General features: G+C 35.6%; 1 protein-coding gene across 1 annotated transcript in view; it reads right to left on the bottom strand.

The window, feature by feature from the left end:
• SGTB (small glutamine rich tetratricopeptide repeat co-chaperone beta) overlaps nucleotides 1-15,208 on the bottom strand; it is a 37,951-nt gene that overhangs the window by 12,256 nt on the left and 10,487 nt on the right. Inside the window, exons 3-9 of the mRNA XM_070743271.1 lie at nucleotides 10,831-10,934; nucleotides 9,139-9,208; nucleotides 7,856-7,955; nucleotides 5,541-5,645; nucleotides 3,003-3,141; nucleotides 2,843-2,905; nucleotides 1,591-1,628 (exon numbers count right to left, since the gene is read on the bottom strand). Coding sequence (XP_070599372.1) covers nucleotides 1,591-1,628; nucleotides 2,843-2,905; nucleotides 3,003-3,141; nucleotides 5,541-5,645; nucleotides 7,856-7,955; nucleotides 9,139-9,208; nucleotides 10,831-10,934 — 619 coding nt within the window. The remainder of the gene's footprint in view (nucleotides 1-1,590; nucleotides 1,629-2,842; nucleotides 2,906-3,002; nucleotides 3,142-5,540; nucleotides 5,646-7,855; nucleotides 7,956-9,138; nucleotides 9,209-10,830; nucleotides 10,935-15,208) is intronic.

Here is a 15,208-nt window from a genome sequence, read left to right as displayed (position 1 = left end):
AGAACTTCAGGCTGCTGGGACTTGTTTAGCAGGCATTTTGGAGATAAAAATCACTTAAATTTGCAAGCTGGTCACACATAATTAAATGTAAAATTCAATGACATAGCTGATGCAATGGCTTCCAAGGTTCTCTGGAACTGTTTTAAACCTGTGGAATCTTTTGAAGCAGGTTTTTTTTTCCCTTCCTGGACTTACATAAGCAGACAAGGAACAGGCAACTGGATTTGAGGGATGGAAAATACTTCTTTTAAGGGAAGGGACTCTTCCAGTCACTTTGAAGAAGTGATCCCTTGACTGAGCAAATACCACTGGGCTTTTAATTGGCTCTTTCTACACAAAGGCTAAGAATGTGATGAGAATTGACTAGAGAAAGTCTTGGATGAAGTGGATTTTAACATTCCCAACAAAACATCAAAACATCCTGATCATCACCCAGATGGGTAGAATGCAGTTTTTCTTGCTCTACTGAACCTCCCAGCAACATTCAAAACTATTGACCCATCCTGGACAGCAGATGGAAGTTTAGGATAACCTTTACTCAGCTGTTGCACCAGAGTGACAATTTTCTGAGCAGCAAATTCTGCTCAATAGTCGCTGATGCTCTCTTTATCACATACTGCTTAGGGATACCTCTCAAAACTACTTACAAGCTTTATATTTTGTATTCTATTGGTATTATGAGTCATCTAGAGTCTAAAAGTGTGGTGTAATAGAAACGATGTCACATAACATGCATGTACTCATTTTTTAGGATTTGAATTTTAGAAACTCATATTAATTTTCTTTGAACCCATCATAGAACAGAAATACAGTGTTCCCTCAATTTTCACAGGGGATGCGTTCTGAGACCGCCCGCGAAAGTCGAATTTCCGCGAAGTAGAGATGCAGAAGTAAATATACTATTTTTGGCTATGAACAGTATCACAAGCCTTCCCTTAACACTTTAAACCCCTAAATTACAATTTCCCTTTCCCTTAGCAACCATTTAGATCAGAGGTCTTCAAACTTGGCAACTTTTAGACTTGTAGACTTCAACTCCCAGAATTCTTCAGACAGCATAGCTGACTGGAGAATTCTGGGAGTTGAAGTCCACAAGTCTTAAAGTTGCCAAGTTTGGGAACCCCTGATTTAGATTATTACTCACCATGTTTATTTATTAAAGTTTATTTTAAAAAATATTTATTAAAGGCGGATGAAAGTTTGGTGATGACATATGACGTCATCGGGCGGGAAAAACCATGGTATAAGGGAAGAAACCGCAAAGTATTTTTTAATTAATATTTTTGAAAAACCGTGGTAGAGACTTTTCGCGAAGTTCGAACCTGCAAAAATCGAGGGAACACTGTATACTAGAAAGAAAATGCCAGAAATATATTAGAAAGAAAATGCCAGATTTTCTTCTTGAGTTCAAAAGCAGAGCAAGAATCTCTTCTTCATCCTACCCTAACAAATGGAAAAATCATTACTAGAAATAAAATTGTTCAGTACTAGGTGTGTTTCCTGAAAGTGACGTGTGCTCACCCTAATCCTCTATGTTATGCTTGCTTTGTCATCTCTATGACAATACAGGTTGCCTGTGTTGATACTTACAGTTGCTGGACTTGAGGATTCTGCATTAAACTTGCTGCCTGAAATAGATGAAATAATTTCAGCCAGAAGAAAGCCAATAATTAGGCAGGGTAGTTTAATTAGCCAGTTGTAATGAGTAATGGTTAAACCTGCACTTTGAAAGTCAAAGATTTAAGATTTAATTAATCTTAACATCAAATGACTATGGTATCTCACTACTAGCCTATTATGAGCCTTATATAAGTAACATGTGGTTCTTTTGAAGATGCCCAAACTGTCAGAAGCTCAGCTATCTTTTCAAGTGCCAAGCTATGAAATTTATTTATTTATTGGATTTGTATGCCGTCCTTCTCCACAGACTCAGGGCGGCTAACAACAGTAATAAAACAGTATACTGTATAACAATAATCCAATACTAAAAACAGTTAAAAACCCATTATATAAAAACCAATCACACATACAGACATACCATCATGCATAAAATTGTAAAGGCCTAGGGGGAAGTGTATCTCAGTTCCCCCATGCCTGATGGCAGAGGTGGGTTTTAAGCAGCTTATGAAAGGCAAGGAGGGTGGGGGCAATTCTAATCTCTGGGGGGAGTTGGTTCCAGAGGGCCGGGGCTGCCACAGAGAAGGCTCTCCCCCTGGGTCCCGCCAAGCAACATTGCTTGGTTGACGGGACCCAGAGAAGACCCACTCTGTGGGACCTAACTGGTCGCTGGGATTCGTGCAGCAGAAGGCGGTTCCTGAGGTAATCTGGTCCAGTGCCATGAAGGGCTTTATAGGTCATAACCAACACTTTGAATTGTGACTGGAAACTGATCGGCAACCAATGCAGACTGCGGAGTGTTGGTGTAACATGGGCATATTTGGGAAAGCCCATGATTGCTCTCGCAGCTGCATTCTGCACGATCTGAAGTTTCCGAACCCTTAACTCTACTCTCAAGTCTCCCAGTTTTTAGCAAAATATTAAAAACACTTTTTCTTTCAGCAGGCTTTTAGCTGTTCAAGCAGTTTCAATGGTCCTGGTGTCAGGAATATTGCATTGTCTCCATTGATTTTAATTGTATTGGTTTGATTGTTGAGTTTTTTTATTTTGTATTCCAATTACAAGGCACTTTGAATAAGGCAAAAGACAGGATTTAATTTTAATCAATGGCATCATCGTCTTAACAATTAATGAAAATATTACATCAAGAAAAGTAAGGAATAGTTAGCCAATATGAGAAAAAGTGGAACCCGGGAACAGCAAAAATAATTTTAAGTACACTTACCATGCTAATGAAGGCAGGATTGTTTATCAAACTTGCCATATCAAAACTCAGACCAGTTCCCGTCTAAAAATAAATATATGCCAGCTATAAGTAAAGAAGTACTGGTTAACTAAAACATTTAAACAATGTATTTTTACAAATGATTTGAAAGCTAACTTACAGGACTGGATATGTCTCTTGATTTCTGTTCTGCTATTTTCAGATTTGATTTATAAGAATCATTTTCTGGATCAAGATCCAGTGCCTTTTGGTAACTGTTAATTGCCTCTTGATATTTATTCATTGAAGTCAGAGCCAATCTAATATGAACAAAGGGAGCCAATATGAGGGTAATCTGAATAAATATTTCTATTTTTAAAAATCTATTCTTTGAAAATATACAGTTTAAATTGTAGGGAAAGGAATGTGCTCAAATACATTCAAAGTATGCCACAAAATAATAAAAATGTTAATATTTCCCTGGCTCTATAAAACAGCATTCATCAAATATTTATATTTGCAACTTTATTGCTCAGTTTATCTACAGTGTCTAGCAGTAACTCTCTACTGCAATTTCATATAAGCTTCCCTCATCTCAACTACCTGTAGAATTGCTGAAGTGTTTTTGTAGGAGAAGAGCAGGCAGAGTTGCGTATGGGGGCAGAATAAAACACATCATCAGTTTAGAGTCCTTGCATTGATTGCCACAAGTGATCCAAGCCTAGCCTCTCCTTGACTTCTTTGACACTTATCAATGTCAATTCAGCCAATTCAATGCTAATTGTTAGTTGATCAGATTGGGGAAAAGATCAAAAGCAACATGAGAAAATATTATTTTACTGAAAGAGTAGTAGATCCTTGGAACAAACTTCCAGCAGACGTGGTAGATAAATCCACAGTAACTGAATTTAAACATGCCTGGGATAAACATATATCCATCCTAAGATAAAATACAGAAAATAGTATAAGGGCAGACTAGATGGACCATGAGGTCTTTTTCTGCCGTCAGACTTCTATGTTTCTATTGTTTATAAGCAATCATATTGTTTGTAGGTTGTAGCATAAATGATTTATTTATTATATACGGTCTATACTCTATAGCCTATGGTGCATAGGCTATAGAGCATATATAGTGAATAAATCATAAATACATCATTTATTCTGATTGGTTATACAAGGTTTTCTTAGTTTATAGAAAAATGAATAAAGAAAGGAAGGAAACACTATGGCATAATGGTTAATAAGTTAGAAATATGATTGGTATTATATTTTTTGAAGGAACATGAAGGAGGGAATTTAATTAAAAGAAAATGTATGTAACTGGATGACAAAATTAGAAAAAGAATCTTTGCAACTTTTTTGATGATTGATATTAGTTACTAACAAAATTCCACATTTTATTCATGGAAAATTAGATGCTATACTGTGTTGTTTGAATGTATGTCGAGAGAAAAAAAATCCCATAAATAAATCATTTATGCTGCAACCTACATTAATAGTTCTGATTCTGTGCACCTAACAGCAAAGTCTTCCACTAAACCCCTTTAAAAGCATATGTGCAGCTAAAAGTATCACACCACATATAAGGAGAATTTTATTACAATTGGCATACATTTAGAAAATAGTGAATGGTATATGAATTCAATTCTGAGTAGTATGATATCATGAGAACTGGATTTACTATACAGTTACATGCATATTACAATCTGAAAATTAATTGCTTTGGTTTTGATCATGAAGCATATCAGAATGAAGTCATGCAGTAACCCAGATAGTCCTTTCATCATAGGGGTATTAATTTGAACAGCTTAGTCTAATTAAATTGATTAAATTATTATTATTATTATTCAGATTAATGAATTCAAATTAATCTTTTAGCTTCTTGGTAGTTAAATAAAAATATATACCATATTTTTTGGACTATAAGATGCACAGGGGTATAAGATGCACCAAGATTTCAAAGAGGTAAGTAAGGAAAAAAAGTTTTTGTTGTCTCTCAAATCCTCTGTGCACCACATTTTTCCCCAAAAACAATGGTGTTTTTGCCTTCCCCCAGCCCCCAGGAGCATTCTGCATGTCTCCTTCTGCGTACCCCATTTTTTAAAAAAACAAACCTGTTTTGCACCCATTTTTGCAAAAAAAACAGGGCACACAGAGGTTTCGGGAAGCCTGCTGAATACTCCTGGGGGCTGCGGGAAGGCAAAAAGGTCGTTGTTTTTTTTAAGGCCCATTTTTCATCCGTGTTTTCCCAAAATGAAATGTACAGAAGGTTTGGGAGGCGCGTCTTATACTCTGAAAAATACAGTACTAATTTGACATGTTGGCAAATATTTTAAATATCTATGGCTTTTACTCTTAGAGAAAATGGTTCAGACTGCTAGAAAGAGCTTCAAAGTCCTTCTTTTGTGAAAAAATAGAAAAGGGGATAAAAAGAAAGAATGAAAGAAGAATACCACAGAGATTAGAATGTGGAGAACAAGAGAACAAAGGAGAGAAGGGAAAGAAAGGACAACAATGCTAGAGAAGGAAAAATACGGAGGGAGAAAGAAAGGAAAGAATGTCAAAGAATGAATGAATGGCATCTTGCTCCATGACTGTTTTAAATCTCTCAGAGCATCAGTACATGTTTTAAGAGAATGTAACAAAAAATAGAACAAGTCCCTCTTTGAAGGAGATGGGTGGTCCAGAAATATGAGATATAACAAGTTAATTTACTTACCCCATTCTTCCATATGCTTTGCTGTATTTTGGATCTATTGCAATTGCTCTCTCACAGTCTTTTATTGCTTCACTGTGATTGTTCAGTTTACTTTGAGCAGCAGCTCTATGGTGTGAAAAAAGAACAAAGCTCAAAAAATATAAAAGTCAACAAAATAATCTCCATTTGATGACCAGCCATTAATACAATTATCATGTTGTCTTGTGTTTTTAAAAAAGGCTGTAGTTTGTTTTTCCACTAAGCAATTACACATTTTTAAAAAGGAAAATAATATTGAGGAAAATGATCTACCAAAATCATGTTTGAGTTTTGTCAAGGAACACATTATTCACAAAATTAAGAATACCTTTAGAACAGCATTTCTAATACTTCTTTGCTCTCAGACGCCTTCCCACTTTTAAAAATTACGGAGACCCAAAAGAGCCTTTTTTTAAAGTGTTACACACACACACACACATTGATGTTTATCATATTAAAAATTAAAACCTATGCATTTATAGAATAGTTATTTATGGAATCATGTCAAAATAATATTATAACAATTAAATATTAACTTAAATATTTTTCATAAAAAGCCCTACATTTTTAACCAAATAAAACTAATGAGAAGAATGGTCTTGTTTTAAATTTTTGCAAATATCTTCCATATCTGGCAAATCATTTAGATTTCTTGGACTTATGAAGGGTTCTTTGGGATCCACAGGGGTCCTCAGACCACGTTTTAGGAAACACTACTCTAGAGTTTTATTAATATAAATGACATATAACTTTTGAGTGATTCTAGACAATTTACTCTGTGGAAACATAAACAAATAAGTAAACAGAAGAAAGTCTATATCCATACAAGTCTAATAAATAAATAAAAATATATCCAGACAAGACAACCTCCATATTTTATAAATACACACCTGACAGGAGTTAAAAGTCACCCTAACCTCAGGCCTGGGAGAACAACCATGCTTTTAAAGACTTCTAGAAGAACATCAGAAGGCTATTCCCACATGGGAGGTGTTGTATCAGGGAAGGCACAATTCTTAGGTTCTGACAGACAGCATGTTTGAAGGCGTTGTTTCTCAAATTCAATAATTTCAACGTGTGTAGTTCTATAATTCCTCAGTCAACATACTAGCTGAAGAATTGTAAAAGTCCACACATCCTACGCAGCTTCTGCTCAGGCAATCTCACACTACTCACAAGAGCCTACAAAACTTTTGCCAGACCCATCCTAGACTACTGCTCATCTGTCTGGAACCCGTACCACATCTCAGACATCAACACCCTTGAAAATGTCCAAAGATATTTCACCAGAAGATCCCTTCACTCCTCCACTCGAAACAGAATATCCTACGAAAATAGACTAAGAATCCTGGGCCTAGAAAGCCTAGAACTACGGCGCCTAAAACACGATTTGAGTATTGCCCACAAGATCATATGCTGCAATGTCCTACCGGTCAATGACTACTTCAGCTTCAACCGCAATAACACAAGAGCACGCAACAGATTCAAACTTAATACGAACCGCTCCAAACTTGACTGTAAAAAATATGATTTCAACAATCGAGTTACCGAAGCGTGGAACTCATTACCGGACTCAATTATGTCAATCCCTAACCCCCAACACTTCTCCCTTAGACTCTCCACGATTGACCTCTCCAGGTTCCTAAGAGGCCAGTAAGGGGCGTACATAAGTGCACTGGTGTGCCTTTCGTCCCCTGTCCAATTGTCTTTCCTTTCTTTCACCTATCTTATATATTCTCTTCCTTTCATATATCCTCTCCTCTAAGTTCACTTTCACCCTCTTTTATATTATCACATGTCTATTTTTCTTCCTATGTATTTGTGTATTGGACAAATGAATAAAATAAAAAATAAAAAAATCTTAAAATTGCTGAGGTTGAGAAACACTGATTTAAATGGAGACAACCGGAAGTAACCTCTGCCTGATCTTTTCTTGGGATCAGAGTTACTATGTAAGGACAGGAAAAGAAACAACTTCTTAAAGAATGCACACATGTCTACCAAAGTATTTGTTCTGTTCCAGAACTGAAGAGCTGCACATTCCTAATACTAAAGAAAGTCTAACCCATCTAACTCTATTAAAATGGGAGTTTGTTTTTTTTCAAAAGAAGTTCCATTGATCTCCATTGGGCCTTAAATTTCAAATGATGATTTGAGCCTAATTAAGGAAGGACAATAAATACATCAGTGGCATTAACAAACATCTGGCCTAGCATTCTGAAGAACAGTGGCATATACTGAGAAAAGTATAAATGTAATTCAGAAATAAATATCTGCATGCTTTATATGAACTTCACCTGTTGCAGTAATAGACTGCATTACTTGGATCTAATTCTATAGCCCTGGTGTAACACTCCACAGCAGCTGCATAATTGTCTTCTTTCATGTGATTATTACCTAAAATAAATCATCATAATAAAATGGTCATGAATAATTGAAATGATGAATTGCTGTTTTGAACAATAGCCTTAAGGGCGCTGTAAAAAACACCCCATAAATAACAACTTGGTTGCCCTTCATAATTTTTTTTTAGACAAATTATTTTGAGCAATATTATACAAACCGGGACTATTAAAATTTGTCTCCTGTAATTTTGTTTGACACGAGATGGCACATTCCTTGAAAAACTGGCTGAAATTAGTGATCCATTACAGTTTTAACAGCTCGAGTATCATAGCTGAAATCAAATGATTTGTGTCCAGATGCCATGTCTTGAATGATGGCAATTTTGAATATCCTTTAACTTAAGTTAGTAATAATAATTACATATAATTACACAGGACAAAAAATAATAGTTTTAAGCCATAGAAAAATAACAGGTTGAAGTTATAGTTATAGAGCTATAAAGAATACTTTAAAAGTGGAACCAATTACCAATGACAGTCCAAAGAAATGGACTGTCTTTGAATGAAGCATTGAGGCAGAAGATGGATAGCCATCTGTCATAAATGCTTTAATTTATATTACTGCATTGAGCAGGGAGTTGCTAATTGGAGTAGCAACAAAAATAGCTACTGCTTGCATTCTACTAAACATGAGACCGCATTCATTTGTATGGGAGTCACACTGAATGTACAGTATATTATGATCTGAAAGGAAACAAATTATGTTACTAAAATGAAGCTGATAATGATGCAAATAAAAAAGGCTCGATTCATGGAACAAGAAATTCTAAGGATTTTTAGGTTAATACAACATGTTATAAACCATAGGCTGCATAGCACAAAGTCTTATATTAGTCTATACACTAGACCAAAATTAAGGAAGACAGACTATGCTAATGTGATATTTGATTTAAATGAATATACATTTCCATGCCTAAATTCAAATAAGCATTTATACTGATTTGCTGTACATTTTATGTTTTTTTGATTTTTTAAAATTCTTTCACAGCAACTAGGAGACATTAAACTTTAAACAGACTCACACTGTTCATTCCATACAAAATAATCTATTAAACACCAATAATCTGAGCATTTGTAATTCATTCATGAGCTTATCTATCATCATGACCAACAAATGAACTACATTATCAATGGCAGAAAGAATTCTTTTCTTCAATTCCTTTTCAGTTTCCTACCTTCATCCTTGAGCTGATCAGCTTTTTCAAGGTCCTCTGGCAAAGAATCTGAGAGAGGCAGAATCTCATTCTGTGGGCATTTTAAAGAAAGACAAACATTATTTTCAATAACCCTTTATTTAGGATCATTTATATCACCCATCTTAAACAAGCCACAAAGGGCCTATTCTGCAATAAATATTGATAATGTAATATCAGAAACAAATCAATGCTATAAAGTAATTTCCTTTTTAGTGCACAGTAGAGCAGAGACACTATCCAAAATAGTAATCTGGGAGTACTCAAGCCCACATTTCCAATCTTGAGTTCCATTTACTATATTAATTTGGAACACAAGTACAGTGGTACCTCTACTTAAGAATGCCTCTACTTAAGAACTTTTCGAGATAAGAACTGGGTGTTCAAGATTTTTTTGCCTCTACTTAAGAACTATTTTCTACTTAAGAACCCAAGCCCAGAAAATTTTCCCAGGAAATTTGAGAGCGGCACGAAGGCCCAGCCACTTTCCTGCCATTCCCCTTTAATCCTGGCCATCTTGGACTTTTCTGGGCTGCCAGAGGAGTCTTTCGGTGGTGCTTAAGGCTTTGGCAGCCCAGAGTGAACTGAGCATTTTCCTTTCTCTGGGCGCCGCCTCAAAGTCCCTTTTTTTAAAAAAAGCCTTAAAGTTTTCGATTTTTTAAAATTCCCCTCACCTCACCTTCTTCCTTCGGCAGCGACTGTCCTCCTCCTCTTCTTCCTCCTCCTCCCCACACCCAAATTCCGAGGTTTTATTTCTTTCCTAATGGGTTTGCACGCATTATTTGCTTTTACTTTGATTCCCATGGGAAAAATTGCTTCTACTTAAGAACGTTTCTACTTAAGAACCTGGTCATGAAATGAATTAAGTTCTTAAGTAGAGGTACCACTGTAGTAGAATAAGCAATGCATCAATCTATGCTGGATTTCACCATATTCAATCACCTCTGATTATGTCCATTTCTTACTTCAGTATGTAGAAGAAATGGATCTGATTGCCTTCTCTTGAAATATTTCTCGTTCTCTCTCTCTCTCCATACAGATATAGATAGATAGATAGATAGATAGATAGATAGATAGAAAGATAGACAGACAGACAGACAGACAGATAGATACACACACGCGCACACACACATACACACATGAAATATACAAACTAAAGCAAGTTTAAATATTAATGCAACTATGATATCTGAAGATAAACAAGGTGCTTTGTATGAAGGTATATAAAACTAAATTATAAACATTTATTTACATTTCTACATGAAATTTACATTTCTACATTTCTAAGCTATTATGTCTACAATGTACAATTATCATTTTTGAAACAAATAAGCTCTCAAATACATTTTAAACCATATTTTTAAATCATGACAAGTTGTCAATAATAGTCTATCAATCTATGAATAATAGTTCTTGATCTATATGAAATCACAACCATCAGAACTTGCAAAAAAGGGATGAAAATAAATTCTATAAGCTGAGTGAAAATCTTTCGGTCAGGCTAACAAAAGTATCATAACTATTCATAAATATGGCATAACCTATAAGAAAGGCCATTCTTATAATTCTTTGATAACAAACGAGAGCTAGAATTCTCTATAGAAAAGTGTACCCTATTAAAATGTTTGAATCTCTATATAGATAGAATAATACAAAAAAATAATTTATTTGTACCTTATGACAGGAATCTGCAAATATTTCTATCAAACGTGAAGGTACTGCAAAACGGGTATCTTCTAAATTAATTTTGAAGACCGTTTCCAAACACTGAATTGCCACTAGAAATAAAAAATTAGAAAAATAATATTATTATTATCATCATCATCAATTTCATACCATAATCGTTAACCTGGGTTTTCGATTCTGATAGTCTGAAGATGTTTTAACTTACATAATGAACAGCTATCATATAACTCAACACTCTGATGACCATAAATTGGAATAAGATTGGGATGCAGGATGGATGGTGCCCTTGTTAGATACTGTATATAGTATACTGTATATATTTTTTCTCTATGTTTCTATACTGAGCAACCAGATCAGGGGTGGTATTACCTTCCCCACCAGTTTGCAAATGTGAACACACCTCCACACGTGTGCAAAGCCTCCCATGGATGCTCTTTACTGATGCATGTGACTTTCACGCATGCGCCCAGCCATGAAAATGTGGCTAAATAGGACAGCATTAGGTCCAGGCAGGCCCACCAGCAGTCAGGGCTACTGATTTGCCTGAACTGGTCTGAACCAGAAGAATACAACCTCCCAGATCCCATTTTGTTTTGTTTTTTAACGTGTTTTTGTTTTATTATTATCTCTTTTATTCATTAAACATGAAATTTAGTCAACCGAACATTTTAAAAAGTGTTACAATTACCATTGACTGTTACTAATGGTTGATAGGGGGTTGCTGCTGGCGTCTTAGGTATCAACCAAATATCTTCTTAAAATATATGATGTTCTGAGTAGTGCAGTTTTTTGCAGTTCTGCTGGTGATATTGCAGGAAGCTGCAATTTCTTAATGTGTCTTGTGAAATTCTTGGACATTGTACCAAGTGCCCCAATGACAATGGATATCACTGTTACATGTTTCATCCACAGCCGTGTAGGTTCGATGACCAGGTCACAATATTTCATAATTTTTTTCCAGTTCTTTTTCTTTGACTTTGGCATCTCCTGGTATAGCGATATCAATAAACTGCACTATTCTGTCCTCTACAACTGTGATATCTGGCACGTTGACCCATCTCTACTTGTCCCATAAGATCTTCACCTTCTCATTTTCGACAACTTTTTCTACTCTGCATTCCCCCTCAGATAGGGTCTGCAACTTGGGTGTCCTCTTGGATCCACAGCTGAGCTTTGATCACTACCTCTCAGCTGTGGCCAGGGGGATCTTGCCCAGGTTTGTCTGGTTTATCAGTTGCGGCCCAACTTGGACCAGGAGGCTGTACTCACAGTCGCTCAGGCCCTCATCACTTCCCGTCTTGATTATTGCAATGCGCTCTACATGGGGCTACCCTCAAAGAGTGTTCAGAGACTCCAAATTGTCCAGAATGCAGCCGCGTGAGCGTATAACACCTATGCTCCGAGAGCTGCACTGGCTTCCTATTAGTCTCCGGGCACAATTCAAGGTGTTGGTTATTACCTATAAAGCCCTATATGGCTCAGGACCGGATTATTTATGGGATTGTCTCTTGCCATATACCTCCCAGAGACCTATAAAAGCACACAGAGTTGGCCTCCTCCAGGTCCCGTCCACCAAGCAATACAGGCTGGCGGGACCTTCTCTGTTGCCGGCCCGGCTCTATGGAATCAACCCGGATGTCCGTACTTTTCCCACCCTGTTGGCTTTCTGTAAGGTCACAAAGACCTGGCTTTGCCGACAGGCCTGGGGGCCATGAACCAACGACAACTATGGCCAAATTTTATGAATGTTTAGTATGCATGTTGGGTTAGTTTATCATGTTTATTAGGGTTTTTAATTAATGGTTTTATAACTTAGTTTTATATTTGACTTCTTTTTATTGTCTTGTATTTTATATTGTTGTAAGCCGCCCTGAGTCCTTCAGGATTGGGCGGCTTAGAAGTCGAATAAATAAATAAATAAATAAATAAATAAATAAATAAATAAATAATAAACAAACAAACAAATAAATAAATAAACAAATAATGATAAATAATAAATTTATTTTGAATATTATAAAATTGGATTCAATTATCTAGACTTAACAGTGAACAAAATTTGTTCAGACATAAGTTTCACAACCTCAATCATATGCCTCCATTTCCAAATACCTACTGCCTGGCTGGCAAGAATAACTTAACATATGGTAGAAAAAATATATTTAAAAATATATTTTTAAAAAATATATTTAACAAATCAACACACTTGTTGGCCTATAGCTAGCAGCATCATGATCATGATGTCCATATGTTCAGCAGGAGTTGAACTTGACAGAAAAAACTCTTTTTCTAAGAAAAAATATTTTTATTAAACATTTTCTGACATTAATAAACACAAAATACAAATACAAAAAAAAAATAAAAAATAAGACAAACATCAAATAGAGTAAATACAAAATACTGTATATTTTACAGTATTTCATGTCAAAAGATATACTACTTTCATACTTAACCATTTAATATAGTACTTATTATAATACTGTAATACTACTTATACTATTAATAGCTTAACCCAATAAATACAGATATACATGAATACCGTACTTTTGTTATTTGAATTTTGATTTTTTTTCTTTTTCTTATTTTGGTTCCTATTTTCTAGCTGATTATAAATTCTACCGTATTCCAAATTCTATGGTAGTCTGATTGCTCTTCTTCTTTTAGTTCCATAGTCATCCTATCCCTTTCAGCACATTCTAAAATTTTGCTAATCACCATTTCGTCTGGCGAAATCTTTTTTCGCTTCCAGTATTATGCAAAAATAATTCTGGCAACAGTTAGTATGTGTAAGGTTAAATATTGTTTGTCTTTTTCCATTTTCAGGTCTAATATTCCTAATAAGCACAGTTCTGATTTCATTTGAATTTCACATTCCATCATTCCTTACAAACACTCCCTTACATTTTGCCAGTATTTTCTTGCGTGTGGGCAAGTCCACCACATATGATAGAATGTTCCCGATTTATAATTTTATTTCCAATATTCTGGAGACAAATTTGGAAACATTTAGGCCAATCTTGCTGGTGGCAAATGTCATCAGTAAAACATTTTATACAGTTTGTTCTTATAGGCCGCTGCCACTGTAAGTTTATAATTAATTTCCCATAATTTATCCCACTGGTCTAATTCAATGTTATGTCCAAAATTTCTAGCCCAACTAATCATTATTTTCCTTAACTGTTTCTTCTTCTAATTTATATCATAAAAGGAAATTATATACTTATGTAATCATTTTTGTACCTGTTCCTTATAATATTTTATCTAATTCCAATTGTTTTTCTTGAATGCCAAATTTCTCTTCGCCTTTTTAAAATTTTGTTTTAATTTGTACGTATGGCCACCACTCAATAACAATTCCCTGCTTCTTTAGATCTTGAACCAATTTTAATTCATCTTTTTCATCCAGTAGCACTATGTAGCTCACCATTTTATTTAAATCTGTAGTATCTGGATAAGTCATTGCTCCCATGGTCGACAACCAAATTGGGATTTTCATATAATGATTTCTTTTTATTCTTTCCCAAGTGAATAACAAAGAGTTTCTTACCAAATGTCTCTGAAAATAAGAGTGACATTTATTTTTTCCTTCCCAAAGAAGGCAAGCCAGCTGAGTTGAAGATCATGGCCTTCTATTGCTAATAATATTATCTTGTTTTTCAGTTGAATCCAATCTTTTACCCATGTCATGGCTGCAGCTTGGGAGACCAAATCTTCATTTTACCCTGCTGTCTTGCAATAATTTGAGTTTTATACGTGCTTTTTTTCCTGCCCATATAGATTTAAGTACCATTCTACTTAATTGAATAAATACATTTTTTTCTAATTTTATCAGTATTGTTTGGGATATGGGCCCTTTCTGGCCTCCAAGGGGACTTCAAGGTGGTAGTGAAGGCTGTTTTCACCCTCCCCAGGCTCCTAGTAAGGTTTTGAAACCTGGGGAGAACACCCCCCTCCCCCGCCCCGAATTTCGAGTTCAACTGGAACTCGGCAAAAAAAATGTTTGCAGCTTCCAGAGGACCTTGAGGGGGGGATGGGGAAGGCCGTTTTCGCCATCCCCAGGCTCTTAGAAAGGGTTTGGAGCTTGGGAAGAACAAAAATTGGGCCTTCCCCATCCCCTCCGGAGCCTGGAAACAGCCTGTTTCCCAATTCCCAGTGTGCCCAGAAGGCTCATAAATCAGCTAGTCAGTACGTGCATGTATACTGGACCTGAGCTCGTGTGCCTCCTAATATGTCTTAGGTTTGCCATCACAGTTCAAGGACCACAGACTAATTATCCTGTGGCAAGATGGGTGGCCAATAAATTTTATAGATAAATAAATAGCCTGGGAAGTGAAAAAATAGCTCTGATGAAGATAAACACAAAATATTT

Source organism: Erythrolamprus reginae, chromosome 2 (genome assembly GCF_031021105.1).
Source record: "Erythrolamprus reginae isolate rEryReg1 chromosome 2, rEryReg1.hap1, whole genome shotgun sequence".
NCBI lineage: Eukaryota > Metazoa > Chordata > Lepidosauria > Squamata > Dipsadidae > Erythrolamprus > Erythrolamprus reginae.
This window is presented reverse-complemented; position numbering and strand designations above follow the sequence as displayed.